The sequence below is a fragment of the Manis javanica genome, chromosome 14 (genome assembly GCF_040802235.1).
Source record: "Manis javanica isolate MJ-LG chromosome 14, MJ_LKY, whole genome shotgun sequence".
In the NCBI taxonomy this organism is placed as follows: domain Eukaryota; kingdom Metazoa; phylum Chordata; class Mammalia; order Pholidota; family Manidae; genus Manis; species Manis javanica.
Genome location: NC_133169.1, coordinates 10831432 through 10858696, shown reverse-complemented (window position 1 = coordinate 10858696; position 27265 = coordinate 10831432). Strand labels below are relative to the sequence as shown.

Here is a 27265-nt window from a genome sequence, read left to right as displayed (position 1 = left end):
CAAAAGGTCCAATCCCATCTGCTTCAAAATTCCAATCTCATGTCCATTCTCAAGCTTATCTTCCCTCCTCACCGCCCCTGCACCCAGCTCAGGCCCCATCCCTGGCATGGGGTCCTGAGCAGAGAAGGGGGCATGGCCTGCCCCTTCACTTTCTTCTCCACTTCCTTCCCCTTCTGGTTCTTCTGATGTCAGAAAGGGGATTAGAAGAATTAGAGGAAAAGGGACAAAAGTCTGAAGTCATCGATACTGGTATAATTCCACTGCCTCTTGTGGCAAGTGTTCACACCCTGATTGTCTCAGGGGGCCATTTAGGGGCTCTTCAGAGGCTCTGTGTGGACCTTGCAGTACCCAGTTTCCTGCTGAGGGCAGTTCTATTCGGCTGACCTCGAGTCAAGCTCCCTGTAGCTCCCTGGGCCACCCGCAGCTTCTTCCTTTGGATCCCTCCCTGCAAGCAGGCTGCCCCCTGGGATGGAGAATCTCACAGATGGATTGAGGCCTGCTGCCCTCCAGCATTTCCTCTTGTCCCAGAGGAAATGCATGCATCCTTGTCCTGCCAGACTGGGACAGCAGGGCACCCTGCAGCTGCCTTCTCCCCTGTGGCGTTGAGAAGCAAGCGCCACTCTCCTGGTCAGGTTCCCCCGGGCGCCTCCTGGAGAGTCGCTCCTGAGCGCTCTCACGAACACCCGTCCCACTCTGTGCTCTGGTAGCAGCCCAGGAGGGGCCCTACTAGGCCCTTCAGCTCAGCAGGAGTCCAGCCCAGAAGGGGTGAGCCAGCTTGCCTTCTCTGGAGGGTTCTCTTGGAGTCTTTCACGTGACATGGGCAAGTGAAGACTCACCCTTGCCTCAGACCTCCTCCTGCTGTCTGCCTACTCAAACCACTTCTCTCCCCTTCTAGAAAATTCAGATTTCTGGTCTTGTCTTTATACAGACTGGTTGGGGTAGAGGGGTAAGAGATTAGTGGTGCTCTTTAGGTAAGCCCAGAGAGGATATCTGGGGCTCTCTTTACAACATAGGCCAACTGTTTTTTGTCAACTGTTGTCCTCGACTTGAGTCTGGCCAAAAGTCCGAGACTATAGAACAAGCCCATTTCAATATCCTGTGATACCATGATTGGGTTAGACAGATCCAGATTTACCCCTGGGGGCCAGGGCAGGGACAGGCCATTACCCTTGAACAAAACCCAAGCTGTGTTAGCAAGGAAGGCAGAAAAACTGTTGGGTGGCACCCGAAAGGGTTTGTGGCAAACCTGTATGACTAGGTGGAGCCAGCCGGGTGAAGAACGAGGGCAGTAGTGCTCCTGGCAGCGTGACCAGTGAAAGCCAAGGCCTGAAAGGAGGAGTGAGCTAGGCTGTCCCGGGGGCAGCAGTAGGGCCTGGGGGCGCTGACCTGGCTGGTGAAGGGTTGGGCAGAATGAGATCCCTTCAGACAGTAGGCAGTGGCCGGAGCCCGAGGGTCTGCAGGCCATGTTAAGGGAGTTTGGATTTTATCTTGGATGTGGTAGGAAGTCTTTGGATGGTTTGAAGCAGAAAAGGGACATGGTCTGATTTAAGTTTTAACAGTGTCACTCTGGCTGCCTTGTGATAATTAAAGTGTAAGTTAGCAAGACACAACGTAGAAGACCAGTTAGTCCCCGGGAGACTCTATGCGGGAAATGGATGTAAAAGGAAGGACATGGGGCTTGCTTTGCTGATGCTTGGGGGAGCGTGCTGTCAACATGGGAAGCTTCTAGATTCCCCAACCAGCTTACGCTGTTCCTTTGGCCTGGAATGCTGCCTGTGCCTCCTAACACTTACTCATCTTCCAGGCCCAGCTGACACATCTCCTTTGTCCAGCCTTCCCAACTCCACCCCTCCCTGCAGAAATACCTACTCCCTCCTCAGCTCCCATAGCTCTTCATAAGCACCTCCCTTGTGCACTTCGCACTTTGTGTTATAGTCATTTGTTTACTCGTCTGTCGCTCTCCCTGGATTATGAGCTTCAAGGAGCTCCCTGTCTCCTTGCAGACCACAGGGAGACACATGGGAAACTACTAAAACATCCCGGGAGGTACTTGACCAAGGGCTAAAACGATGGACAGAGATTGTGAGGGCTGCAGGCGTCACAGCATGGGGGATATGGGGCATGTTGAGGTGGCTCTGGCTTCCCCTTTAATCGCTCTGAGCACCAGTGTCTGTTTCCAGAATGTTTTTCTTACTCCCTCTGCCCCCTCAGGACCAAGGGTAAGTGTGAATCCAGCCTGGATACAGGAAGTGTTGGCCCCCTTCCCTAACGTAAACACCCACGCTCAAATACACACACACAGCTGATGATGCCGTAGTTTTTCAGTATCTAGCCATCTCTCCAAGTCCTTCCAGAGACTGCCATACAGTTGAACTCTGTAAAGAGCTGTTGAATAAATGAATAAATGAGTGGTGCAGAATGCCATCAGAGTCGGTTCTGTGTAAATGGAGACAAGGGCAGTATGGTGAAGGTTCTAGAAAGGGATGCGGGGGGTGAGTGCTCTGGTAAACCTGGTGGACAAGGCAGCTTCCTCGTTTCCCTCGCCTTGTACTCTCTTGACAGGCTTGGGGGCCATTGGCTGGGGGACCTCCCCTCACATCCGCTGTGCCAGCCTCCTGCTAGTACCCAAGATGCTGGGCAAAGAGGGCAGGCTCTTTGTGATGGGATATGCCTTGGCTGCTATCTATGAGGGTGAGTCTGTGCCCCTGGGTACCAATTAGTGACACTGAAGCAGTGGCCCTGGGTGGGCCATCCAATGAGAGCCAGGCTTGGTGAAGGAGAAAGAGTACAAGTCTAATTCCAGTTGCTCCAACTTGCTGTGTGTCCCTGAGAGAGTTCCTTCTCATCTCTGGGCCTCTGTAGTTCTCACAGGTAAAAAAAAAAATTGGGGGTTCAACAAGATGGCCTCTCACAGGTTTCAGAGCCGCATGATTATACAGTTCTAGAAGGTGGTCACCGCTTGTAGAGCAGGAGCTGAGGGTGGGCTTAGAAAAGTTAATTAGCTCTAGAGGGAGATGATCCATCAGGGCCTCTTCCCCCAGGACCAGTGGCCAACCTGCGGCACAACATCAACGAGGTGATAGCATCGCTGGGCTGCACTGTGGAGCTGCAGATCAACAGTACCCGCACGGCCTGGCGCATCTCCACAGCCCCACTACGGGCGGTGTTCAAGGACCTGCTGGTCAGGACCCTGCATGGGCAAGGCCCAGGGGTCCCTCTCCCTGGGGGCCTTGATGACTTGAGCTGGGAGCTGTGACCCTGGACTTGCAGTTGCCCAGTGGGGGGGTACTACTGGCAGGGTTGTCCCCAAACATTGCTAGATGTGCCCTGGTCCCTGGGCACTAAATGTCAGGAGAGCCTCCCACCCCGGTCATTGGGACATGCCCCACACACATTTCCAAACACCTGAGTAGGCATTTCTCTAAGCAACTGAACTAGAATATCAGGAAACTGGGAGCCTTGGCCTTGAAGAGTTCAGAAGCTTTGAGGACCAGGGTATCATGGAATTAGGTATTGGAGGACTGGAGATTCAGGGTTTGGGAGAGCTGAGAAGTTGGCAAGACAGGAGCTCAGGGGTCTGGGAATTAGGGACATTGAGATGGCACAGTGGTCTGAGAGATTAGTGATGAGAGGTGAAATCCAAGGACCTAGGGAGCCCGACCTTGACTAGCAAGGATCTGGGATGGGAGGTCTGAGTTGCTGGGAGCCTGGGAGGTGAGCAGAGCAGAGCAGAGGCACTGGGGTGAAGTGAGGGCTCCTGAGGACTATGAACTGTGGAGTATTTGAGGTACGAGGCTGTCTCAGGGCCCAGCTCCCTACAGGCCTGAGGTAAGAGTCCAAAGCTTGGCCGGTGAGGGGAGGACAGGCTATTAGATAGAAGCTCTAAGCTTCCATCCCTGAGCCCCTTCCTCCCCACTTCCAATTCCAGGGCAGCAAAGATTTACTGAAAGCCGAGACTCATAACATTTCCAACTCCTTTGAGGACCTGGATGCCCAGGTGAATAGTGAGACTGGCTACACACCAGAGGACGCCATGGGCTCAGAGGAGACAGCCCAAGAGGCAGAGACCCCCCGAGCCCTAGCTTCCAGACACCACCTCTCAACACAGAAGATGTATGAGCTGAAGACCAAGCTGCGTTGCTCCAGTGAGGAGTGTCGGGGGGTCCCCAAGCAGGGCAGGGTGGGTGGGCCACAGGGCCAGCACTCCAGGTCAGGGCATGGGGACCTCACACTCCTTGTGCCTTCCCACAGATGTGGTGAACCAGGCCATGCTCAGCTGCCGCCGCTGGTTTGACCAAAAGCATGAACAGTGCATGCAGCGCATCTGGGTCCCGCTCCTCAACCACCTGCTTTGCTTGCCCATGAAATTCAAGTTCTTCTGTGGCATTGCTAAGGGTGAGCTCAGTGGCAGGAGGGTGGGGCACACCAGGGCTAGGATGTTGAGTCCTTGGGGACCACTGGGGCCCTGTGGGGCAGGAAAGCAATCAGGCAGTGAGGACTTAGGCTCAGAAGACCCAGCCCCCTCAGAGCCAGCCCCTGCACTGACTGACCTTGACCCAGGGTGAGTTTACAGCCGGGCTTGGAGCTCCATCTTTTCATGTGAAAGATGGTCATAATAAAAGTACTTGTCCCATTAAGGGTTTTTGAGGATTTAAGGGGATAATAAGTGTGGAGCAGTTGACACACAGAGCTGGCACAGGAATAGCTCTATAAATATTGGCTATGACTATTAACATTTGGTATGGTTATAGACCATGAAAAAATGGGGGGAAGTCAGGCCTTGTTTCTGGGAAAAATAACTCAAGGAGAGTGGAGAAGGGAAAGACTCAGTGCGACGAAAAGTCACGGGCAGAGAGACAAAAAGCAGGATACAGAGGATCATGGGAAGGGGGCCCTGGAGGCCAGGCACAGGGCGGCCCCTGACCTGCCCACCCCCACAAACCAGCAATGGAAGTTTGGTGCCGCAGCCGTATCCCAGTAGAAGGCAACTTTGGGCAGACCTACGACTCTCTCAACCAGTCTGTTCAGAGCCTGGAGGGAGAATTTTCCGCCACCATTGAACTCAAGGTTGGAAGCAGGGGCGTGTGGGCCAGGGTTAGAGAGTGAAGGGCAGGCACAGGGAGCAGGGCATGAGGAAGAGCAAGTGAGAAGGCACAGGGCAGAGGCGACTGGACGTGAGGGAGGGAGACAAGGAGGGCAACGGTCGGTTGACAGGGAAGGGGAGAGGGCAAGTCTGTGGTATACGTGGACCTGGCTTTGGGAAGGACTGGTCAGCCAGGTGTGAGAGGGTGTCAGGCCTACAGGTGCAGGGGGGCCGGACTCTGTCAAGGGGGGTGGCAAGCAGAAGGAGGCGGCAATCCTGAAGGTCCTGGGAACAGGAGTGGGGCACCGGGGGAGAGACGCCTGGGGGAGACAGTCTGCAGCTCTGCTCTGCGCCAGGAAGAGAAGCAGGCTGGGGTGCTGGGCCTCAACACGAGCTGGAAGCACGTGAGCACCGAGGTGCGTGACTACGTGAGCCGCCAGGAGGCGCGTCTGGAGTGGTCCCTGGGGCTCCTGCGGGTGCTCTTCTCCTGCACCTTCTTGCTCGTCCTCCACGGGTGAGCCATGGCCCCTCCCCAAGGCCCCAGCCTCCACCCCAGAGGGGAGCCCCGCCCCGAGGGAGGCTGTAAGAATGGGACTGCCTGTGAATGTTCTTGTGCCTTTAATTTGGCCTTTTCATTAAGCTGCGTTTGCTGTTTACACAACATTAAAGGAAATGCCGACTTTTTGTCAGAAGAATCACTACCCGTGTTCTCACCCTTAAAAGGGCGACCATCTTCATTTATCTACCTCCTTCCAGCCTTTATCCCAACGCTGACTTTTTTTACTTTAAGCTTTGACTTTTTATTTTTTTCTTGCCCTTCATATTCCCCTTGGCTCTGACTTTGTGCCATTTTTATCCTCCAATTCTGCTTTCATTTTCTCCCGCCTGCTGCGCTGGCAGCTACTTTCCCTCCATTTGGACCAAAGTCCTCAACCCCACCCAGCCTGGCGTCCAGCTGGGCTGCCCTGGGCCTCACTCTGTTTCCTTGCTGACCTCTGGACCCTCTATTTCCTGTCCCCACCACCAGATGGGCAGGGGATGGGCAAGGACAGCCACAGGGGCTCTGGCTCTGTCTGCCCCTGTTTGTGGGGCCTAGAGTGACAGCAAGTGAGTGGCTATGTGTGTGTTGAGGGCTCTGTGGGAGGACGAAGATGAATGAGCCATATTCCCACTCTCAAGAAGATCATGGCCTAGGGAGGCAGGAGAGGCATCCACAAAGTTCAAGCACTCTGTTATGCACCAGCTGTGGACAGGGGTGGAAGCTGAGGTGTCTCTGCAAGGGCCATAACTGGTTTCAAGAGGCTGCAGATGGGAGCTGTGGCCGAGGAGAGGAAGGGCGTTCTCTCAGGCGAGGATCCTGGCATCTGTGGGCTGTGCGTGGCAGAGGCTGTGGCTGAACACTGGCCTGAAGTGGGCACGGCCAAAACAGTCTAGAAAGCCCTTCAGGAGGGCCCTGAACTGGGGAGTGTTTGCAGGATGGACTAAGGCAGGTTGGAGGCAGGGAGGCCAAGGTGGGTCAGAGGTTAGGAGGGAGCCTGGCTGGAGTGGGGCCCAGCAGGAAGTTGGCCTGAGATGGAGGGAGGAAAGGGAGAGGTGCCGCAGCTCTCAAAGCCAGCTAAACGAGGGAAGGAAGGAGGCCCAGAGTCAAAAGCCACTTCCAGGCTTTCAACCTGGGTGAGGTCACCCACACAAGGGGCAGAGCTGGTGAGAAGGCGGGGCCCTGGCTCTGGAGGCCCCGACGCAGCAGCGACAGGTCTCTCCACAAGGGGGCGCTCACAGTCTTGCTTTGCATTTATAGTTCGTTCTCAAAGGCAAAGATGTGGATTTTTACAGTCCCAGAGCTAGTAGCATTGGAACTTAGATTTCACAGTTTACAGAGCTCATTTAATGTAATCTTACAGTTTCAAGCACATCTCCAACAATTAACATTTTTGTCTTAAGAAACTGACACGTTATGTGGGACTTTGGGAGATACACAGAAGAGAGCTGCATAGGCATGTGCACACATCACACACACACACACAGAAAACTGCTGTGCTCACGGGTGTGTTAGAGATGGATATGGTGGTTTGGGATGCGTTTTGCTTGAAGTGACTTCCAGGAGATGTTTTGTGGGCTCAGCTGTGAGGCAGGGACTTGAGAGGTGAATATGGGAGTCATAATGAATCAGGGGATCCCTGAAACTGTGAGGGGTTTCCCGGCTCCATCCTGCCCCATGGAGGCTGGGAACCCTTCTCCTACGCCACACACATGCACTCACACCACCCTGCCACCCTTTCTCACCTTTGTCGTGTCTCGTCAGTTGTGTGTGCGTGTCTTTCAATGGCCTGGGGGCTGCTGGAGGGCAGGGCAGCCTTCTCCTGGGACACAGATGGCGCTCAGTGCACACTGGCTGAGTGGAAGATGCCCACGGTTGGGGGTGGGAGAAGGGAACCTGGAGGGACAGAGGCAGCCTCCCCACAGGTCCTTCTCCTACATGGACAGCTATAATGGGGACATCCGCTTTGACAACATCTACATCAGCACCTACTTCTGTCAGATCGATGAGCGCAGGAAGATGCTGGTGAGAGGTCACAGCCCTGCCCGAGGGTGCCTGGCCGGGTGCCCTGTGTGGCTTCCTTCTCCAGAAGGGCAGAGGAGGAAGGGGAGAGAGCCTTTGCTCCTTGTGGCGAGGACATTCCTTTCCAGGGCAAAAGGACTCTGCTGCCACTCCGCAAAGCTGAGAAAAAAAAGGTCATCTTCCCCTTTGAGCCCACTCTCCAGGCCTCAGAAATGAGAAATGTGGTAAGGAGGGCATGGGGCTGGGCCTCCACATCCAGCCACAGGCACGATCTGAGGGGTGGAGGGCAAAGGCGGCAGAGAGGGCTCCGTGCGGCACTGGCCAGCTCTGCCCCTCCTGCCGTCTGGGCAGATGGGGGAGCTCGTGGGGACACTGCCTCTCCTGCTGCTGTTACTGGTGCTGTGTGGACTGGACAGGGCTCTCTACTCCATCTTCGACACCATCCGCCACCATGCCTTCTGGCAGTACTCCTTCCGCAGTGAGCCCGAGTCCTGCTCCGGGGTCCCTCTGCACAGCCCCCCCACCCCAGTCCTTCCAATCTCGTGGCCTCCTTCTGTGTCAGGGCAAATCTCAGCCCTGCCCCTGACAGCTGCCAGTGGGAACCCCAGCCTCTAAACTCCCTGTCTGCCTGCAGCAGGGTGGGGGACAGTGCTCAGTGAGGGGACAGGAAGTCCTGTGAGGAGCACTTCTATGCCTTGCCCTCTCCCCGACATTCCCCATCCTGCCCCTTCCCCTGAACCCCAACTCCTTCCTGACTCCCACATGGCCCTTATTCTGGCCACAGGCAGTCATAAGTTGGAGGTGAAAGTCGGGGGAGACTCCATGCTTGCCCGACTCCTTCGGAAAACCATTGGGGCCCTGAACACCTCCTCGGAGGCAGTGGTGGAGTCAAACACCATGCGTGAGTGATGCCGAACATTTGGAGCAGAGGATTTGTGGGCTGGAGGGCAAGGGTACTTCCAAAGCAAAGAGCTGGGGGACCAGGCCTTGGGTGTGGCAACATAGGGGTGGAGAAATCAAAGCAGGAAACATCAGGTCAGGCCTGAAGAGCTGTATGATGTAAGCGTGGGTCAGAGGAGTCTGGGGGCTGGAGCCTTGGGGCCAAAAGGTCGCAGCCCTCTGGAGCAACACTGTCCAGCAGAACTTTCTGCTGTCCCGGACATTTTCTACATCTGTGCCATACAGAACAGATAGCCTCAGGGGCCTAGTGGCTACAGTGTTGACAGCTCAGCTGTAAAGGGGGAGGGGCAGGTAGGAGGAGAGCAGGGTAATCAGAGACCTGATCTGCACCGTCCACTGGGATGGTGAATTCAACCTAGGGCTGCCCTGTCCCCCCAGCCTGCCTGCCCCAGCCCGTGTGCCTGAATGCCGGGGCCTACTTGAGGGCTGCACTACCGGTCGGTCTGCTAGTGAGCCTCTGCCTGCTCCAGGCTTTCGGCTACCGGCTCCGGAGGGTCATCGCAGCCTTCTACTTCCCCAAGGTGGGCCCTGCCCTGCCCTCACTCCCCTTATGCACTAGCACACACACCAGCCCGTGCCCAGCCCCTGCCAGCCCTGTCTTTAGGGGAGGCTATCCTCCTCAGCACTGTCACTATTATTGACCCCCTCTCCTGGGCCCCAGCGAGAGAAGAAGCGGATCCTGTTCCTCTACAATGAGCTCCTGAGGAAGAGAGCAGCCTTCACCAAGCTGAGAAGGGCTGCCATCCTGAGGCAGGCCCGACAGCAGAGGGCTTCAGTAAGTCTGGGCCTGCGCTCCGGTGCCTCCTGAATAGGCTGGAAAGTTGTGGGACAGGGCACCTCCCTACAGTCCATCCAGACCCCAGCACAGTCCCAGACTGCTGGAGCTCGCTGGGTCCTGACACGATGCCTGCCAAAGGCCCCGGTTGCCCAGCAACTGGAAAGTCAGGGCTGTGTCCATCTCTGCATCACAGTATTCAGCCCAGCCCAAGACTCTCAGTGGACCCCTGGGAGGCAAGTGGAAAAGGGGAATCAGATTTGATACAGTCTGGTCACAAGGAAAGTAAGAGGGGCTCATCAACAACAAGGGGCCCAAGGCAAAGCCACAGGCTCAACTGAGAGGGCTGCAGAACAGAAGTTCACTGCAGTTCCAAGGGGAGGTCAGGGAGGCCTCACGAAGGGGCATATGATATAGGGAAAGAACAGAGTTGGAAGAACCAGGTTCCAGCCCGCACTCCCTTATTAAGCTGTGTAACCTTGGCCATGGTCCTCACCGGGCCTCAGTTTTGCCCTTTAAAGAATGGGGAGTGGGGGGCTGGACAGATCTGTAAGGTCTGCTCATAGAGATCAGTAAAGAATGGTGGTTGGGTGTGGGGCTCTGGTGGCAGAGAGCCTGGGTTTCAATCCTGCCTCCTCCCCTTATTACTTTGACAGCTGGCTGATGCTGGGCAGTTAAATGTTGGGTCTTGGCTTTTCCCTTCTATAAAATGGAGTTAACTACTCCATTACCATAAGGATTAGATGAGTTTCACTCTCATGGTACAGGCAGAGCAAGTTCTGTACATGTTAGTTGCCATCATGTGACCCTAGGCAAGTGACCACCTCTCCAAGCATCAGTTTTCTCACCTAAAAAAGGAGAGATGATTATGACAGTATCTGCCTTATATGGGTATTGTTTGAATTAATTAATTTACAGTTTCTTTGTATAGGGCCCAACATTTATTTTTTTAAAAATGTGAGTGACAGCCACTATTTAATCAGCCCTAACGAAGCTCCTCAAAGTGAGACTGTGTTTACTTAACTTTCCCCACCAGTGCCTAGATCTCCCATCCCCGTGACACACAATAGGGCTGAATGAATGTCTGATGAACGAATGAATATACTCTGATTCCATGACCCAGTCCTGAAGTAAACTGGATGTGGATGGGCTGATGGAAATGTGAAGGGCATTCATCCCAAGCTGAGGGAACAGAATGTGCAAAGACTCAGAGTCCAAAAGGAATGCCAAGTGCCAGGGCTAGTCTGAGGAGAAACTGGCACAGGAGATGCAAAGTGCATGGAGGGGTAAGTTGGAGCAGAAACGAGAAAGGGACCAGACTGTGGAAGGCTCTGGAGGCCGAGGCCAGGAGTTCTGCCTTCCTCTACCAGACAGTGGGGCCCCTGTGGTTCCTTGACCAAAGAGTGGTGACCTGAAAAGGTGGCAATAGTGTGGAGAGAGGATGGGGGCATTATAAACCAGGATTGTGATTTGGAATCAGGGCACCTGGGTCCATACAGGTTTGTTTACTATCTATGTAAAGCCTTTGGGAAAGTCACTTAACCTTCATGAGATTCATTTTTCTCATCTGACAAGTGGGGAACACAGTACTAATAGTCTTATATCACTACTCAGCCCCACCGTGAGAACCAAACAAGATGATTTATAGGAAAATGCAAATGATGGTTGCTATTACTGTCAGGGAGAGAATCGAAGAGTATCCTTCCACTCTCCATCACGAAGTGAGGAAGGGAGGCTCTCCAGGACCCACTTCCATAGCACCCTTGCCCTCCAGGGGTCGTCTTTCCCCAGTCCAGCTTCCTCGAATACGTGGGCATTGTCAGGCCTTGAGATGCCAGGCGAGAAGCGCTGTCCAGTCCTCCACCCCGCGCTCGCTTTCTTGTCTCGCTCCCCAACCGGCTGTAAACCTTTCCTGCCTCCCAACAGCGCCGCCACCTGGCGAACATCCTGCACCGTCACTGCCCCTTCTTGCGCCGCTGGCTGCGCCGGCGCTGCGTGGTGTGCCAGGCACCCGAGACACCCGAGTCCTACGTGTGCCCAACGCCAGATTGCGAGGCTGTGTACTGTCGATCGTGCTGGGACGATATGCAGGCGCGGTGTCCGGCCTGCACACCCCGCGAGGAGCTCTCCTCCTCCGCCTACAGCGATAGCGAAGATGACGCTATCTACGCAGAGTGAAGAGGCGTCCACTCGCTCTCAAACCCAGCTGCTTCCTGTTCAGTAAAATGCCTTGCACAGTCTCCTGCTAGTACACTTTGCAGGTGTCTGGACTCAGGGTGAGCCGGGCACTGTCTGGCAGGCAATCGGGAAGACTGGACGCCTGATCCCCGCAGAGCCGGACCGCAGACGCGAAGAAGGAGAGCAACGAAGCTTCTGGGAAGGGGTCCGGACCAGGACAGGGCTGAGGCGCGACGCCCAAGCCTGTCGGACCCGGCCTCGGCTCCCACCCTGCTGTGTAGCGTGAAAGTGAAGGTGCAGAGCGAGGAGGAGCTGGAGTCTTTAGGACCCAGCGCGCGGCGGGGGCGGGGCTTCGTGAGGGCAGGGGCGGGCCTGGCGCTGTAGTTGGTGGGAGGGGGCGGGGCCGGGCCTGGAGGCTGTGCTGCGCTGCCGGGTGAGCAAAGCGGACAGACCCGGCTGCATCGGCTCCTCGGTGCGCGGCCCAGCACCTGCTGCCCTCGCCCGGCCCGGGGCGCCGCTGCCATGCGGCTGGCGCTGCTCTGGGCCCTGGGGCTTTTGGGCGCGGGCAGCCCTCCGTCCTCCCGGCCGCTCCCAGATATTGGTGAGTGCGCGGCCGGCAGTGGGCCAGGGAGGGGGCGGACTGGGAGAGGCGCAGGGAAGTCTGGAGGCGTCGGGCTCCTAGGGTCCCACAGAGACCCCACCTAGTGCGCGGGCCGCTTAGGTCTACTGTTCTGGTCCGAGGGCCCAGCGACTGGGCAGTGGAGCGGAGAGTGAACGAGGGGGAACGCCGGCGCTCCTGCCCGGTCATCCTCTGTGCGGTCCCCGCGGACACTTCCAGACTTCTGTACCAGGCACCGAGGGGCCTGGCCCAGCGCCCCATCCTGGGAGAGGGTCGCTGTTCCCCAAGATTGACGGCTTCGCTCCTCTAGGGCCTAGCCGACTGTGCCACCCGGTGCCAGGGCACCGAGTGGGCACGGCTTGTAGGGTTTGGCGAAGAGGAGTCTTCCTGGCCGTTTATCCCAGGCCTGAGCAGTCCGACACTCCTAACCTTGGTACTGATGCCATCAGAGACCTGACTGGTCGGGAGGGGCCCGGGAGGAGCCGGGAGAGGAGGGAAGGGAGAACTGGCCGGGAAAGCGGCTGGGACACCAGCTCCTCCTTGGAACTTTCACTTCCCGCTGCTGTCTTGGGCCGGGGACCGAGAGGGCAGGCGGGGTGGAGTGTCCGGAGGAGAGAGAGCCATTGTGGGGAGGGGAGGAGGACTCCGGGAGGAAGCAGAGACTGTGGGGAGCGGGTGTGCCTTACCGGGCATGAGGGTGTTTAGGGAGGGGGCTGTTTGCGCTGCTCACCCAGAAACGGGCGTTCCCGGCATCTCCGATGTGAGGAAAGGGGAGGGTGAGTGGGCACCGGGCCACGGGGCTTTGCCCAGTCCTCTGAGGGTGCGTTCTTGGGAGTTGGGGGTTGTGATTGGGAGCAAGGGGGAACAGGGGGGTCCCTGTGAGAACCTGGGATTGGGCTGGGGGAAGAGGGGCCACAGGCTCTGCAAGCTGAACTTCTTTGGGGACTTGTGGATGGGTTGGTGGGATGAGAGCAAAACATTGGAGAAAAGACCCCCTCCTTCTAGTATTCTCCTTTAAGTCCCAGCATGCAATGCAGTAGTTCTTCAAGCTAGGCAAGGCCTTGATGTGCTTGCTGGGAGCTGGGGGCTGTCAGAGGGCACCAGTCACCCCCACCCGGGGCGCGGATTCTCTCCGCACTCTTGAGAAATCCTGGGGACTCTGCAGGTGGCACTGAGGAGGAGCAGGCAAGGCCAGAGAGGACCTTAAGTGGGTCCCTGGAGCCCCAGATCCTTCAGGACAACTTCACACTCAGCCTAGCGGAGGTGCTTCAGGTAAGCTTCTCTCTCCCCTCAAAGACATACACCCCCACCACCTTGCCACCTGGACTAAAGTGTCTCAGGGCAAAGCTTGAATGAGGAGCAGGTGAGTGGACCTCACTGTCGCAGGGCTGCCTCTCTCACCATGCCCCAGCACCTGGCTTCACTTACCTCCTTCTCCCCTCTTCACACACATCTGCTGGCCTCAGCCCCACTCAACCCATCCATCTCCAGTGGGGAAATTCGGAGGCCAAACCTTCTCTCTTGGTCTCATGTTGTTGGCTTTCTCAGTGGGGGGCCTGGAGAGGGTCAAGACCTACCAAGTACCCTCCCTCCCACCCCAATTCTAAAGCTGAGTCAGAGGAAGGGCTGGGGCCTGCACTGGGTCCTCTATGATGCTTCCTCTTCGGGCAGGAAGCCGAGAAGGGGCGGCTCAGATACCTTCCTTGACCTCCCCATACAACCCCCCAGAACAATGCCCCAGGCCAGGCAGGGCTTCCGGGCCCCTCCCTCGGGATCCCCCACCAGTGATCTAATTGTTGGTGCTCTCCTAAGGGCCCGAGGTTTTCTGGTTAGAAAGGATTAGGAGTTTGGCAGGACCAGGGAGGTGACATGCCCTCTGATGCCCACAGACCAACCTGCCCGAGGCTTTGAGGATCAAATTGGAATTGGATGGTGAGAGTCATATCCTGGAGCTGCTACAGAATAGGTAATAATGATAGTGGTAATATTAATAATAACAACATGGCTAACAACTTACATATAGCACTTACTATGTGCCACGTACAAAGTGCTTGAACTCATTTAATTCTCCTAACATCCCTGTAAGATTATTCTCATTTTATAAATGAAGAAGTCAAGGCAAAGAGAGGTTAAATAGCTTGTCCAACATCACGCAGCTAGGGTGTGATGAAAACCAGATTGGAATCCACAGAGATTGGCAGAGTTTGTGGCCTAGCCACTATACCCTGCTGCCTCTGGGGGAAGCAGGAAGGTTGGGGGACTGCCTGGCTCCCAGCCACCAGTCCACCTCAAGGCCTCAGGCTGTCACTGTACCACCCTGGGAAGCCCCTGACACTGCCCTCCTTTTTCTTCATTCTGCAGGGATCTAGTCCCAGGCCGCCCAACGCTGGTATGGTACCAACCTGATGGCACCCGTGTGGTCAGTAAGGGACACACTCTGGTGAGTCGGGCCTCTTGTGCCCTGTTTCTGGCCTAAGGGAAGAAGGGAGGAGGTAACTGGAGGGTGCCATCCCTAGAAGCTGTTGGAGGACTCTGCATACCTTCACCAATGGGCTAGTCTCCTGGGCTCAAATCCTGGCCTCTCCTTCAAGTTGGCACTAGCATTTCTCTGCTGTAGGAGAACTGCTGCTACCAGGGAGGAGTACAGGGCCACGCAGACTCGCAGGTCTCCATCTGCACCTGCTCTGGGCTCAGGTAAGGCAGCGCGGCCTGGGAAGGTGGACCAAGTGAGGAAGCACGAAGCACGGAACTGAAGAACTTTCTGACTTCCTGTCTTTTCCTAGGGGCTTGGTGATCCTGTCCCCACAAAGAAGCTACACCCTGGAGCTGGGGCCTGGGGACCTTCAGGGTAACCCCGTTGTCTCCCGGATCCAAGACCTCCTTCTGCCAGGCCACACTTGTGCCCTGAGCTGGCGTGCCTCTGTGCCCACTCAGGTTCCTCCCGAGCACCCCCTGGGAGAGCACCACACCCGCCGGGTGAGGATGCCTGGTGGGAGGGCTGGTCCCCCAACCCTCAGAGCTGTTTGTACACAGTAACAACACCTCCCACTGATGGAATAATTTCCCTGGGCCAGGCCCTTGAATTCCTTTACTCTTCCCAGCAACCCTGGGAGGTAGATACTAGCAATCGCTCTATTTTAGTGAGAAAATCAGCTCAGAGAGGTTAAGTGACTTGGCCAAGGCCATTCAACTAAAAATTGATATACCCCAGATTTAGATGCAGGTACTTGACTTAAACTCATGTATCTCATGATTCCATATGCAGAGTGCTCTCACTTGGGTGTAGAAAATACAGTCACCAATCATAAAGAACCCAGTTTTCTAAATTATTAAATGGGCACATTAAAACTACTTACCTTATAGGGTTACTGTGAAGATTAAACGAACCAGTATATATACAATGTGCTTAGAACTGTGACTGGCATCTGGTATTTGATGGTGCTGGCTATTATTACTATTTTTTATAATTTGGAAAAAGCACAATTTGGAGCCAGAAAAATAGGACTCAACTCCCAGCTTCATAACCTACTTCTTGATCCACTTTGGGCAAGTCCCTGGCCTCTGAGGCTCTCATTCATCTGTAAAATGGGCTCCTCACTCTCTTCTGTTTGACCCACACAGCACAGGAGTGGACACAGCTTGGTCGGCCCTCCGTGGCTGCTGGCAGTGAGCAGGGGGTGTGCCTCATGCTCCTTCTTCTTGTCCACAGTGGAGGCGGGATGTGGTGACAGAGACCAAGGTCGTTGAGCTGGTGATTGTGGCTGATCATTCCGAGGTGAGCGTGTTGGCTTTGCGTGTGCTCCCGCAACACCTGCCTACCCTGCCCCACTTCACTGTCACTTGTTTTGACCCACAGGTCCGGAGGTACCCAGACTTCCAGCACCTGCTGAACAGAACGCTGGAAGTGGCCCTTCTCCTGGACACAGTGAGTGTTTGGCTGGGCAGCATCCTCACAGCCCCCCTGACCATGGCAAACCCCATCCTGAGCTCCACTTCTCTCTCAGTTTTTCCGGCCCCTGAATGTACGGGTGGTGCTAGTAGGCCTGGAGGCCTGGACCCAGCATGACCTGATGGAGATAAGCCAGGACCCAGGTCTCACGCTAAGCAACTTCCTCCGCTGGCGCCGGACAGACTTGCTGCCTCGATTGCCCCATGACAGTGCCCAGCTGGTGACGTAAGACCCCGCAAGCTTAGCCAGCCAGGCCTGGTGTTGCCCTGGCCTGGCCAGTTTCCCACCCAACTCCCCACCTGAGGCCCTGCGGCTCTGGGAACCTTGGTTTTCAGCTCTGAACTTTTGACTTCTCAATCCCACAGGGCTACTTCATTCTCTGGGCCCAGGGTGGGCATGGCCATTCAAAACTCCATCTGCTCTCCTGACTTCTCAGGAGGTGTGAACATGGTGAGCTATTTCAGGTCTCGTCCTCATTCCCAATTCAGTTCCTCCCAACTGTGGTCACTGAAACCCCTACAAAGTTACATACCCCAAAGTGGAGCATATAGAGGGCAGAGGTGCTCTGCTATCAGGGCACCCCTCACCTGTGGCCAGCTCACCAGTGTACACAGACCTTACATATGAGGTCTTCCCATTTCTAGGGGGAAGAGCAGAGGGACTAAGACTCAAAGAACAGGTGATCTCCCAGGCCACACAGTGAGGAATGGGGACAGAGCTGAACTAGAACTCAGGTTTACAGCCACCCAGGCCTGGGCTCCCCTACTACTTTAGAAGCAATTGAGGGCGGTGGTGACTGCTGAGTACCCAGGAGGTCAGATGAGGAGAGATGAGGAGCATTCAGGCTGGTGCTGGACCTGGGGTACCCCTCCCCAATGACAGGACCATTCCACAAGTATCCTGGGAGTTGCCTCCTCAATAGCCCATGAGTTGGGCCACAGTCTGGGCTTGGACCACGACTCACCTGGGAACAGCTGCCCCTGTCCAGGTCCAGCCCCAGCCAAGAGCTGCATCATGGAGGCCTCCACAGAGTGAGTAACTGCAGGATGGAGAGGGGCTGAGGCTGGGGCACAGAGTGGTCCACAGTCCTAGTTTTCCTTTCTGCCATCCCCAGCTTCCTACCAGGCCTGAACTTCAGCAACTGCAGCCGACAGGCCCTGGAGAAAGCCCTCCTGGATGGGATGGGCAGCTGCCTCTTTGAACGGCTGCCCGGCCTGCCCTCTATGGCTGCTGTCTGTGGAAACAGGCTTGTGGAGCCCGGCGAGCAGTGTGACTGTGGCTTCCCGGATGTGAGCCCCTCACCCAAACCCTCGCCCCACTCATTTCTGTGCCTTCACCCTGGCTCATTACCCCTCTCTGAGGCCCCTGAGCAGCGCTCTGGTTCCGAGGGGCCCTCCCACCCTTCTCCTCTCTTCCCCTCCTCCCTGTCTGCAGGGCCAGCACATGCATTGTTGGGCTCCAGCTCTCACTTGCTGTGAGCTTCCTGCTGACTCAGGCTCTGGGATGGGGGCTGGAGGGGGGCTCTCAGGCCCAGCCTGCTGATACCCAGCCCTCTGTGCCCTGCCCTCAGGACTGCACTGATCCGTGCTGTGATTACTTCACCTGCCAGCTGAGGCCAGGGGCACAGTGTGCATCTGACGGACTCTGTTGTCAAAACTGCCAGGTGGGCACAGCCTAGACCGGCCGCCTGGAGCTCACCTGCCAGGGGCAGGTGAAAAGGGCCATTCTGAGCCTGGCTGGATTTCCCTGGCACCCTCACTGATGCTCCCCCACCCTCCACAGCTGTGCCCAGCTGGTTGGCAGTGCCGCCCTACCAGAGGGGACTGTGACTTACCCGAGTTCTGCCCAGGAGACAGCTCCCAGTGCCCCCCCGATGTCAGCCTGGGGGACGGCGAGCCATGTGCTGGTGGACAGGCTGTATGCATGCAAGGGCGCTGCGCCTCCTATGCCCAACAGTGCCAGGCTCTCTGGGGACCTGGGGCCCAGCCCGCCACACCACTTTGCCTCCTTACTGCCAACACCCGGGGGGATGCCTTTGGGAGCTGTGGACGCAGCCCTAATGGCAGCTATGTGTCCTGTGCCCCTAGGTAAGTGAGGAAACCTGGCTCCTCCTCGGGTCTTTGGGAGCCTTGGCCTGACCCTGTCCCTCCTCTCTCACCCCAGAGATGCCGTGTGTGGGCAACTCCAGTGTCAAGGGGGTAGGGCCCAGCCTCTGCTGGGCTCAGCCCAGGATCTGCACTGGGAGATGCTGGAAGCCAATGGGACCAGGCTGAAGCTGAACTGCAGCTGGGTACGCCTGGACCTGGGCAACGATGTGGCCCAGCCCCTCCTGACTCTGCCTGGCACGGCCTGTGGCCCTGGTCTGGTGAGCAGCCTGGGTGGGCAAGGCCAGGTGGGGTGGAATACCTGAACTGGCTAGCAGCACCCAGGCCTCACCATCCACTGGTATAAAAGGCCCAAACTCTCAGGGGAGTTCTGACCATTAGCTCAGATTGAGCGAAGTCCTGTCTCATCCCGTGAGCCGTGGTGTCTCCACCTGTAAAAGTAGGTGTGGCCTCAGCTGTGCTGGCCTCAGTACCAGTAAATCTTTGTGAGAACGTGGTCTTTGCTCTTCTCTCCCCACTGAGCAGGTATGCATCAACCATCAGTGCCAGCCCGTGGATCTCCTGGGAGCACAGGAATGTCGAAGCAAATGCCATGGGCATGGGGTGAGCTGGCATGGGGGAGATGAAAGCGAAGCAGGGAGTCTCCAGGGAGGAGAATGATGGGCTTTGGAAACACATACCTGGGTTCTAGTCCTTGCTCTACCACTTCCTAGCTGGGTGACCTGAGTCAGGTTATTAAAACCTCTCTGAGCATAGTTTCCTCATCTATCCAATGAGCATAATAATAGTACCCACTTCCTGGGGCACATGAGATGAGTATAAAAGCTTCTAGCACATGTCCAATATATATAGTGCACACATACAGCACCCACTGTGTTAGTCCGATCTGATTTTCTCTGCACAAAGACTCCCTCTCTCCAGAGCACTGCTTTTCTCCACCCCATCATCCCCAGCACAACTTCCAGCTGTGGAATCTGAGATCTTGAAAAGCTGGGGCCAGGGAAACACGGCCACAGAGTGCAGAGCCCCTGACTACTCATCCTGTACCTCCTAGGTCTGCGACAGCAATAGACACTGCCACTGTGAGGAGGGCTGGGCGCCCCCTGACTGTACCACCCACATCAGAGGTAGTGTGGGGGCAGCGGCAGCTGGGAGGGCAAGGTGGTTCATCCTTTACCCCCCCTTTTTCTGACCCCTTCCCTGCTGGCTCCCTCTCTGTGACCCCTGATGCCTCCACCTTCTCTGACCACTCTGATTAGTCCCTGTGGCCCCCCGCCACCACCCCTTCCTGGGTGTGGAGTTCTTAGCACTGCCCACTTCAAACCTGCCTTCCCCTTGCAGCAACCAGCTCCCTGACCACAGGGCTGCCCCTCAGCCTCTTGTTGTTGGTCATCCTGATACTGCTTGGTGCCAGCTACTGGCACCGTGCACGCCTACGCCAGCGACTCTGCCAACTCAAGGGACCCAGCTGCCAATACAGGTACCAGCCTCCCTGCTACCAGCTTCCTCAATGGCTCTGTGGAAGACAGCTCTGGAGCCCTGCCCACAACCCCTCGGCAGCTCCTGACCCCTGGTTCTGACCCCAAAGCCCCCGGACCATACTCACACACCTCCATTCCCCACATGTGCCACACACACTCTTCACCTCACATGCAGACCTGCATGGGGCAACTGGGATGCTAGGGCTACTTCTCCCCAGGAGCCCCTGTGCTGGGTGAGTGGGGCCTCCCTCAGGCTGATCCACTTACCTCCCCACCTCTGCTTTGGCCCAAGCCACACACAAGCTCCTCTCCAAGGAGCTGCGAAGGGTTAATCCCACTCAAAGGTATATATGGGTGCAGAACAGGGTCTGAACCTGGGCCCTCTCTCTCCTTGCTTTTCTCCATCCTCAGGGCAGCCCAGTCTGGTCCCCCGGAACGCCCAGGACCCCCGCAGAGGGCCCTGCTAATGCCAGGTGTCAAGGTAAGTCCCAGATGCCAGAGGAGATAGGGCCCCACCTTGGCCAGGCATCCAGTTTGGGCCCTGGGCTGGGAGGTATTGAAGGCTCTAGACTCAGAGAAAGATGCAGATTGCCCAAGAGTCAGTAGGGGAGTCGGGCAGAGAAGCAGAGTGCACCATAGAGTGGGGAGGGGCAGTCACCTAGAAGGTCTGCTCAGCTCTTTGAGCTGGCCAGCCTGGTGGCTTTGAGAGATAGGTCTACAGTGCTTCCAGCAGTGGCCCTGGAGGGCAAGGGGTGTGTGTGCTCAGAATGACCTTCAGGGTGCCGGGACCTGATGAGGCCCAGGTTACCATGTGTAGAAGGGCTGGTGAGTGTCCCTGCTCTGAGCCCTCCGGATCTGAGGACAGGAGCATGTGTGTGGAGGTGGTCTGCATGCCCAATCCACCACTTGTCACCCCTTCTGCACGCAAGTAAATAACCGCATGCACAGCCCCACTGCCCCTGGGGCCCTGGCTGCCCCTCCTTAGGCACTAACGCCTCTCTGCCCACATCTGTCTCTCTGCTCCCTCTCCCACACCCCACCCCCAACTCTGTGCTGTCTGCTCCTCCTGCTCTCTCAGCAGGCTAGTATTCTTGGCTTTCCAGCGCCCCCCTCCAGGCCGCTGCCTCCTGACCCAGTGCCCAAGAGACTCCAGGTAAATCTGGGCCAGGCCCCGCCCTGGCCCAGGACAGGTGGGAGGCTTGGTGCCCAACGGCAGTTCTCATCCCAGTTCCCTGCCAGTGCTCTTCATTTGGGGACCAGGGTACCCCTCAGCCTTCAGACACTGAGCCCCAGAAGCAGCAAAGGGTGAGCCTCCCGCCTTGGTTTCTACCACCATCTGGTGGTCATTGGCAGGACTGCAGTCGGCCAGGGACACAACTGGATACCCATACCTTCCTGCCCAGAGGCATCTGCTGGCATGCTCCCCAGCCCTGTGTGCACGTCCCCATTCTCTCCTGCCCCCGGCTGACTTTGCATGTTGACCTGAACCCCTTGGGAGAACCACTGCATGCCCACCGCCACTGGCTGTGCTCTCACAGTCACTGCCCCTCTCTCTGTTCAGGCTGAGCTGGCTGACCGACCCAATCCCCCCACCCGCCCTCTGCCCGCTGACCCGGTGGTGAGACGCCCGAAGGTAACAGTGGGGGAGAGAAGGGCACAGCCTCTCCCCCAACCCAGGGCTGTGGTGCTGGTAGCCATGGCAGTGGTGGCCTTGGCGAGATACCTTCTCTGTGCCGGAGGGGCATGTACCCGAATGGCATCTTTAATGGTGACAGGTTTGGAGACAAAGGTGACCTCTGATGCTACCCCTGACAATCTGGTGTTCCCCAACACCAGTGAGTCGGGAGTGGGCAACATGACACCCCCTCCCAAGCCAGCCTCCTGCCTTCTTTCTCTCAGTCCCAGGGGCCTGCCAAGCCCCTACCCCCGAGGAAGCCACTACCTGCCAATCCCCAGGACCGGCGACATTTGGGTGACCTGCCTGGCCCAGAAGCAGGAATCCCGCCCCCAGTGGTACCCTCCAGGTCGGCGAGGGGGGGTCCTGAACCTGGGTGGGCGGGGTAAGTGGTCTAGGGAAAGGAGACCTCTGACCTCTTCCTGGACCTCAGGCCTGCGCCACCGCCGCCAGCAGTGTCCTCCTCGCTCTACCTCTGACCTCTCCTGAGGTTCCGCTGCCTCCAACCCGGATTTAGGACTCAAAGATGGACACGCCCCGTAAGTCTCCCGCAGTGACTGAGGGAGCTGGAGTCTGGACGCTACGGAACAGGCATCCTAAGACACCCAGCACCTCCGTGCGCAGTTCCAGCAGCGAGCGCCCTGGGGACCCAGCCATGCAGTTGTCGCAGGGGCTTGGGGAGGGACCGGGCACTGAATCGAGCTGACGGAGGTGCGCACAGCCTGTCTCTGCTCAGTGGCAATAAACTTTAGACCTTGGGGGACGTGCCTCCTTCGGAGTTTGTCGGCTCAGGGAAAGGTGACACTGCTGCGGTTCCAGGTATGGCCGCTAGGAGACGCTGTCGCCTCAGACGCAGACGGGATGAGGGAGGGCGACAGTCTCACGCTGGGTCAGCGCGTGTTCGCGGGATGCTCAAGGCTTCTTTCTACCCAGTCCGGAATAGCTCTCTGCGCAATCCAGTATCACGGAGAGTTGTACACCCTTTGCCACCCCCAATCGCCAAGAACTCGCCTCCAAACACTGTGTAGCCCCTGGAGGCGGCTATGAACAAACCGGACAAACAGCTGGACTCGACGTCCTCACCCTATGACCAGTGTCTGGAAAAAGTGGATCTAGCTGGTGTTCTCGGAGCCCCGGAGCAGGGCGGCGGCTCCCACGATCCCTAGACCGCGCACCTGCCTCCTCCTCCTCCCCCCACTCCACCCCCACCTGAGGGCTTGGGAACAAAGGTGCTTTGTACAAGCCGCGACCATCTCATTACTTGTCTTCGGGGCTGGGGCCCATGGGCCCCAGCCCAGAAGGATGGTGTGGGGCGGAAAAGGACAGGTGGGCATCGAGCTCGCCACCTAAAGCTCTGTAAGCGGACGAGGGCGGTGGAGGGTTTCCAAGCGGCGATTTTTCCCTTCCCCTCGCGCTGTCCCTGGATCCCTGGATGAGCAAAGAAAAAAGCTATCTGCTAAGGTGGCTGGACAGGCTTCGCGGATCCTCGTCCGTGCCTCACTTTCCTTTCTCTGAGCAAAGGGTGTATGCTCTTATTTAAATCTTCCAGATTTCTAATAAGTACAGACACGACAGACGCGACCTCCCTAAAAAAATAAAAACTCCTGGATAGTGTATGCGTCCTTCCTCCCGCCCCTTCACGAAGCGATCCAGGCTCGGTTGGAGTTGGGCTAACCGGGCGCGCGCTACCGCGCACAGAGGGTTAACAAGAGTTGGCTCGGAGTGGAGAGGCCGAGATGTGCCCCCATTGGTGAAAAGTTACCCAGGGCGTGGCCTGAGGATCGCCGCACCCCACCCCCATCCCTCAACTTCCCCCCCACCAACCTCCACTTTGTACCTTTCTCGCGGCGACTGGGAAGCGGGCCGGACCGGCCGGACCAGACCAGACCGGACCCCGGGGGCGATGCGGCTGCTGCCCCTGCTGCGGACTGTCCTCTGGGCCGCGCTCCTCGGCTCCCCTCTGCGGGGGGGCTCCGGCCTCGGCCACGCCGTCTACTGGAACTCCAGTAACCCCAGGTAGCCAGGCCGAACCCGGCGAGCTGCCAGCCGGGCCTGCGCGCTCCCGGACCTGGCGCGCGCCCGACATTCGCTCCTTGCGCGGTGCCGCCTGGGTCGGGCCGCGCGCCGGGGCTCCTTTGTTTGAGCCGGCAGGGGAGGGGGAGGGGCGAGGCGCTCCCCGGGTCTCCCCCCGCCCGCCAGTATTAGGGGGCGGACGGAAGACCCCAGCCCCAAGAGCGGTCCGCGGGGTCTCGGAGCCGGCAGCTGTGAGCCCCGCCCCCCTTCTCTCTCGCCCAGTGATCCCCAGCCTGCCTTCGGCCCGAGCTGGGGCGGGCGGACGTGAGGGGAGGGAGGGGGCTTCACTCTTGAGAAAGAGCATGGCCTCTCCTGCTCACTCGGCCTCTTCTCTGACGCTTGGCTGTGTCCTGAACTCATTCTGCATCTCTGCTTTCATCTCTGTCCTTATTGGTCCTTTTATTTCTGTCCAGTCGCGGCCCTGCCCTTCTCGCTGAATCACCTTTGGGCAAGTCGTTTGACCTCCCTAACCTCAGTTATCTCATCTGTAAAATGGGCTAATAATACCTAGAAGCCTGGGAAATAAGGTGGGCTAACTGAGGTCATGTGTGTGAGGGAGGTGCAGGCCGCACAGATCTAAGCTATTACTTACTTCTGAGCTGCCTGCTTTTGAACCTTGATATTTTTTTACGGTTTTCATCCTCCCTAATTCTCCCTGCCTTTCTCTACTTTCTCCATCTGTTTTCCTTTCTGATTTTCTACTTGAGACAATCTGTGACTGTTCGTTTGTTAACCCACTAACATTAAGTGTGCACTTGTGTTGGGACTGGTGTGAGGGTGCTGGGGATTAGAGAGATGAGGGATACCTAAACTCTGCCCTCTGGGAGCCCAAAGACCCCCTGGGAGGGCAGGCATCAAGACAGGTCATTACAATACCAAAACCCTGTGATAAGAGCTATTGTCCTTCATGTGAATTCCTCTCTCGGTTCCAGACCAGTGCCTCTGAATCACTTAGAGGACTTGTTAAAAATTCTGGTTCCTAGCCCTCAGCCCTGAGGTTTCTGGTTCATTCATTCAGTCCACAGAAATTTGTTGAGCCCTGTCCTTGTGTGGGACACTTTTCCAGGCACTGAGGAGGCTATGGAACAACATGTACGAAGGCTCAGCTTGTGTTCTAGGTCAGAGCTGAGCCCAGGAATCTACATTTCTACTCAGAACTCCTGATGCAGGTGGTCCTCATACCCCTAATCGAGGGATAGTTGGAGGCCTTTCATAGGTTAAAGTGGGCTATGTGAAGTTCAGAGAGGTGGGGGTGGGAGATCAGTTCCAGCTGTATTCCATGTTGGGGGGCAGCCTGTTCCAGCCATTCCTGTACTGGCTCCCCCAGGTAGCTCCCAAGAGATGGGGAAGGAAGCCCCAAGGAGGCTAGTATGGGTGATATGCGGAGGGGCTCCCCTCCTCACCTGGCATTTCTTTGTCCTGCAAAAAAAGGGGGGACACCCACCATCGGCTCCCCCTTTCATTTTCACTCCTGCATTCTTTGTAGCACTGGTTGAGATTTCAGGGCAGTCTTCCTCCCTCTGCATATGTTAATTAAGATACTGTTCCCAGTCTCCATCTCTGTGTCTGACTGCACTGTGGGTCCACACCTGTACTTCTTGCCTCTGTGCCGCAGCCATTCACCTGACACTCATCAGGCTCTGGTGCTGGGCCAGGCTGTGTTGGACACTGGGGCTAGAGAGATGGGTGGCAGTTCCAACCAGAAAGGTAGGTTGTAGTGAATGGCCTTCTCACATTTGAGCCACGTGGCTGTGGGCACGGCAGTTCCTTAACCTCTCTGTACCTGTGAATTGGTTACCTCCTCCATTTCTTGCACTGTCTTTGTCTCTTCTGAGTTGTTGGGGAACTCAGGCCTTCTGGAGCTGCTCCTTCTCCAGGAGGTGGGGAAGGGGCTGGCAGGAGGGGTATCTCAGATCCTGGTGGCCCAAGCATGCTGTTATAACACCTCAGCCCATGCTGACCTTATGCCTACAGGCTGCTTCAGGGAGACGCCGTGGTGGAGCTGGGCCTCAACGATTACCTAGACATCTTCTGCCCACACTATGAAGGCCCGGGGCCCCCGGAGGGCCCCGAGACATTTGCTTTATACATGGTGGAGTGGCCAGGCTATGAGGCCTGCCAGGCTGAGGGGCCGGGTGCCTTCAAGCGCTGGGAGTGCTCCCTCCCCTTTGCTCCCTTTGGCCCTGTTCGGTTCTCAGAGAAGATTCAGCGCTTCACACCCTTCTCCCTTGGCTTCGAGTTCTTGCCTGGAGAGACCTACTACTACATCTGTGAGTGAGGACGGGCACACGGACCACCTCTTGGGGAAGGTGGGGAGAGGAATGGGGTGGCCTGCCGTTGTCTGAGGTGAAAGGAGGAGGAGGCCTGGGAGTGGCAGGGGGCCTGAGCCCAGGACTGAGCAGGGGGCCATCTGGAGTGAGTCTATAGAGAGGAGGAGAAAGGAAGATGAGTTAAGAAAGGGGACGTGAAGAGGGGCAAGGATGGGGCCTGGCATCTGGGTATGGCCCAAAAATAAGGAAAAGCTTTGCAGGAAACTGGAGAGAAGAGGAGCTGGGAGAGGCTGAAGCAGAATCTGAGGTGTGCAAACTAGCCTGTGCTAAATCACTTCTTCCTCCCAATTTCCCACCACCCAGCGGTGCCAACTCCGGAGAGTTCTGGCCAGTGCTTGAGGCTCCAGGTGTCTGTCTGCTGCAAAGAGAGCAGTAAGTGAATTGGGGAACAGGGAGCAACACTTCGGGCCAGTGTGGGCCCTTGGGAATGAGGAAAAATGGGGAATATCTGGGAGTAACAGGCCCTGAGGGCCCTGGTGGGGCTGTAAGCTGCGACCTCTTCTCCCCATTTAGCCTTGTGAGAGCTTCCACTGTACCCCTTTATGCTGGGCCAAGGAATGGCATCTTCAGGGCAAGACCCTTCCAGACCTTGACTGACCATCTGTAGTGATGGTTTGGGGGAGACTTGGAAGTTAGGGCTTAGAGAGGACCAGGTGGTAGGTTATGGGAAGGGGGTGGCTGCTGTGGGAGAGCATAGAGAGTGGGATGGGAGAGAATAGCTAATGGGCAAGGCAGGAAAGAGGCTGCCAAAGTGCAAAGACCCATCAGTGCCACCCTATTCCTTCACAGAGTCGGAGTCAGCCCATCCAGTTGGGAGCCCTGGAGAGAGTGGCACATCGGGATGGCGAGGGGGGGGGTGCTCCCCGCCCCCTCTGTCTCTTGCTGCTGCTGCTGCTCCCAATTCTGCGGTTCCTGCGAGTTCTCTGAGCCAAGCAGACCCTTCTGCCACCCCCAGGAGCTAGAGTCCTCCCAAGACTCACTGGAGGAGCCCCTGCCACCTGAGCTGGGAGTTCCAAGCCAGACAAGATGGGAGAGTGATGGGGGAGGTGGGGGTCGAGGTGACCCTCACGGCTGGCCCCCATCAGGCTGAAGTGGAGTTGCTGGGGTGCCTGAGCCCCCTGGTGCTGGCACAAGCAAATGTAGGGTCTCTGTCAGCTGCTTTGATGGTCTCATCTCATCCGCTGGGAAGACTGGGATTTGGAGGCATCAAATTCTTGAACCTTCTAGGGGCCAAGGCCGAAGACCTGGGGACAGATTGATTGCCAGACCAGGGCAAGGAAGATGCCTGGGCCTGCAGTCTGTGCCTGATGCCCTGTGGGCCCCTTTCCTTGGGCTGCAACTTTCTCTCCCCAGAGGGTCACTCATTTGTCTTCTGTGAAGACGGACTTGCCATGAGGTTGAATTTCATACCAGTTTGTATTTTTGTAAGTGTCTGGACCAAATCCCCAATAAATCGCCCATCCTTCTGTTGCTCTCC

At 56.9% G+C, this 27265-nt stretch overlaps 3 protein-coding genes and 1 long non-coding RNA gene across 15 annotated transcripts in view; 3 read left to right on the top strand and 1 right to left on the bottom strand.

Moving 5' to 3' along the window:
* DCST1 (DC-STAMP domain containing 1) overlaps nt 1–14108 on the top strand; it is a 16677-nt gene extending 2569 nt beyond the window's left edge. The window contains exons 4-18 of the mRNA XM_017676487.3: nt 2563–2691; nt 3042–3181; nt 3929–4145; nt 4252–4395; nt 4946–5067; nt 5440–5597; nt 7547–7646; nt 7772–7867; nt 7995–8121; nt 8428–8544; nt 8982–9124; nt 9265–9378; nt 11305–11850; nt 13341–13447; nt 14065–14108. Coding sequence (XP_017531976.2) covers nt 2563–2691; nt 3042–3181; nt 3929–4145; nt 4252–4395; nt 4946–5067; nt 5440–5597; nt 7547–7646; nt 7772–7867; nt 7995–8121; nt 8428–8544; nt 8982–9124; nt 9265–9378; nt 11305–11556 — 1859 coding nt within the window. The 3' untranslated portion in view covers nt 11557–11850; nt 13341–13447; nt 14065–14108. The remainder of the gene's footprint in view (nt 1–2562; nt 2692–3041; nt 3182–3928; nt 4146–4251; nt 4396–4945; nt 5068–5439; nt 5598–7546; nt 7647–7771; nt 7868–7994; nt 8122–8427; nt 8545–8981; nt 9125–9264; nt 9379–11304; nt 11851–13340; nt 13448–14064) is intronic.
* LOC118972126 (uncharacterized) lies at nt 6146–23360 on the bottom strand. Of its 2 annotated transcripts, none has more exons than XR_005060958.2 (4): nt 23223–23360; nt 7614–7802; nt 7367–7475; nt 6146–7218 (listed from the first exon to the last, which is right to left on the bottom strand). It is a non-coding gene; the product is annotated as an uncharacterized lncRNA (long non-coding RNA). The 2 variants fall into 2 exon arrangements; XR_012124939.1 differs by having other exon boundaries at nt 7367–7471.
* On the top strand, nt 11953–22145 carry ADAM15 (ADAM metallopeptidase domain 15). 11 transcript variants are annotated; one of them, XM_017676475.3, is made up of 23 exons: nt 11954–12157; nt 13341–13447; nt 14065–14141; nt 14537–14615; nt 14793–14869; nt 14959–15151; nt 15885–15950; nt 16032–16100; nt 16180–16349; nt 16490–16574; nt 17007–17155; nt 17239–17413; nt 17695–17787; nt 17907–18211; nt 18288–18489; nt 18755–18832; nt 19284–19356; nt 19571–19709; nt 20122–20191; nt 20792–20863; nt 21272–21343; nt 21610–21734; nt 21819–22145. In XM_017676475.3, the coding sequence occupies exons 1-23, from the start codon at nt 12079–12081 to the stop codon at nt 21862–21864; spliced, it is 2601 nt and encodes an 866-aa protein (XP_017531964.3). In that variant the 5' UTR covers nt 11954–12078; the 3' UTR covers nt 21865–22145. The 11 variants fall into 11 exon arrangements, with proteins under 11 accessions (XP_017531962.3, XP_017531961.3, XP_017531964.3 ...); XM_017676474.3 differs by having other exon boundaries at nt 20789–20863; XM_017676473.3 differs by having other exon boundaries at nt 11953–12157; nt 21272–21734.
* On the top strand, nt 22372–27265 carry EFNA4 (ephrin A4). Its single transcript, XM_017676441.3, is given in 5 exon segments — nt 22372–23401; nt 25433–25728; nt 26092–26160; nt 26578–26636; nt 26638–27265. Coding segments are annotated over 5 exon segments (903 nt in total). The 5' UTR covers nt 22372–23000; the 3' UTR covers nt 26716–27265.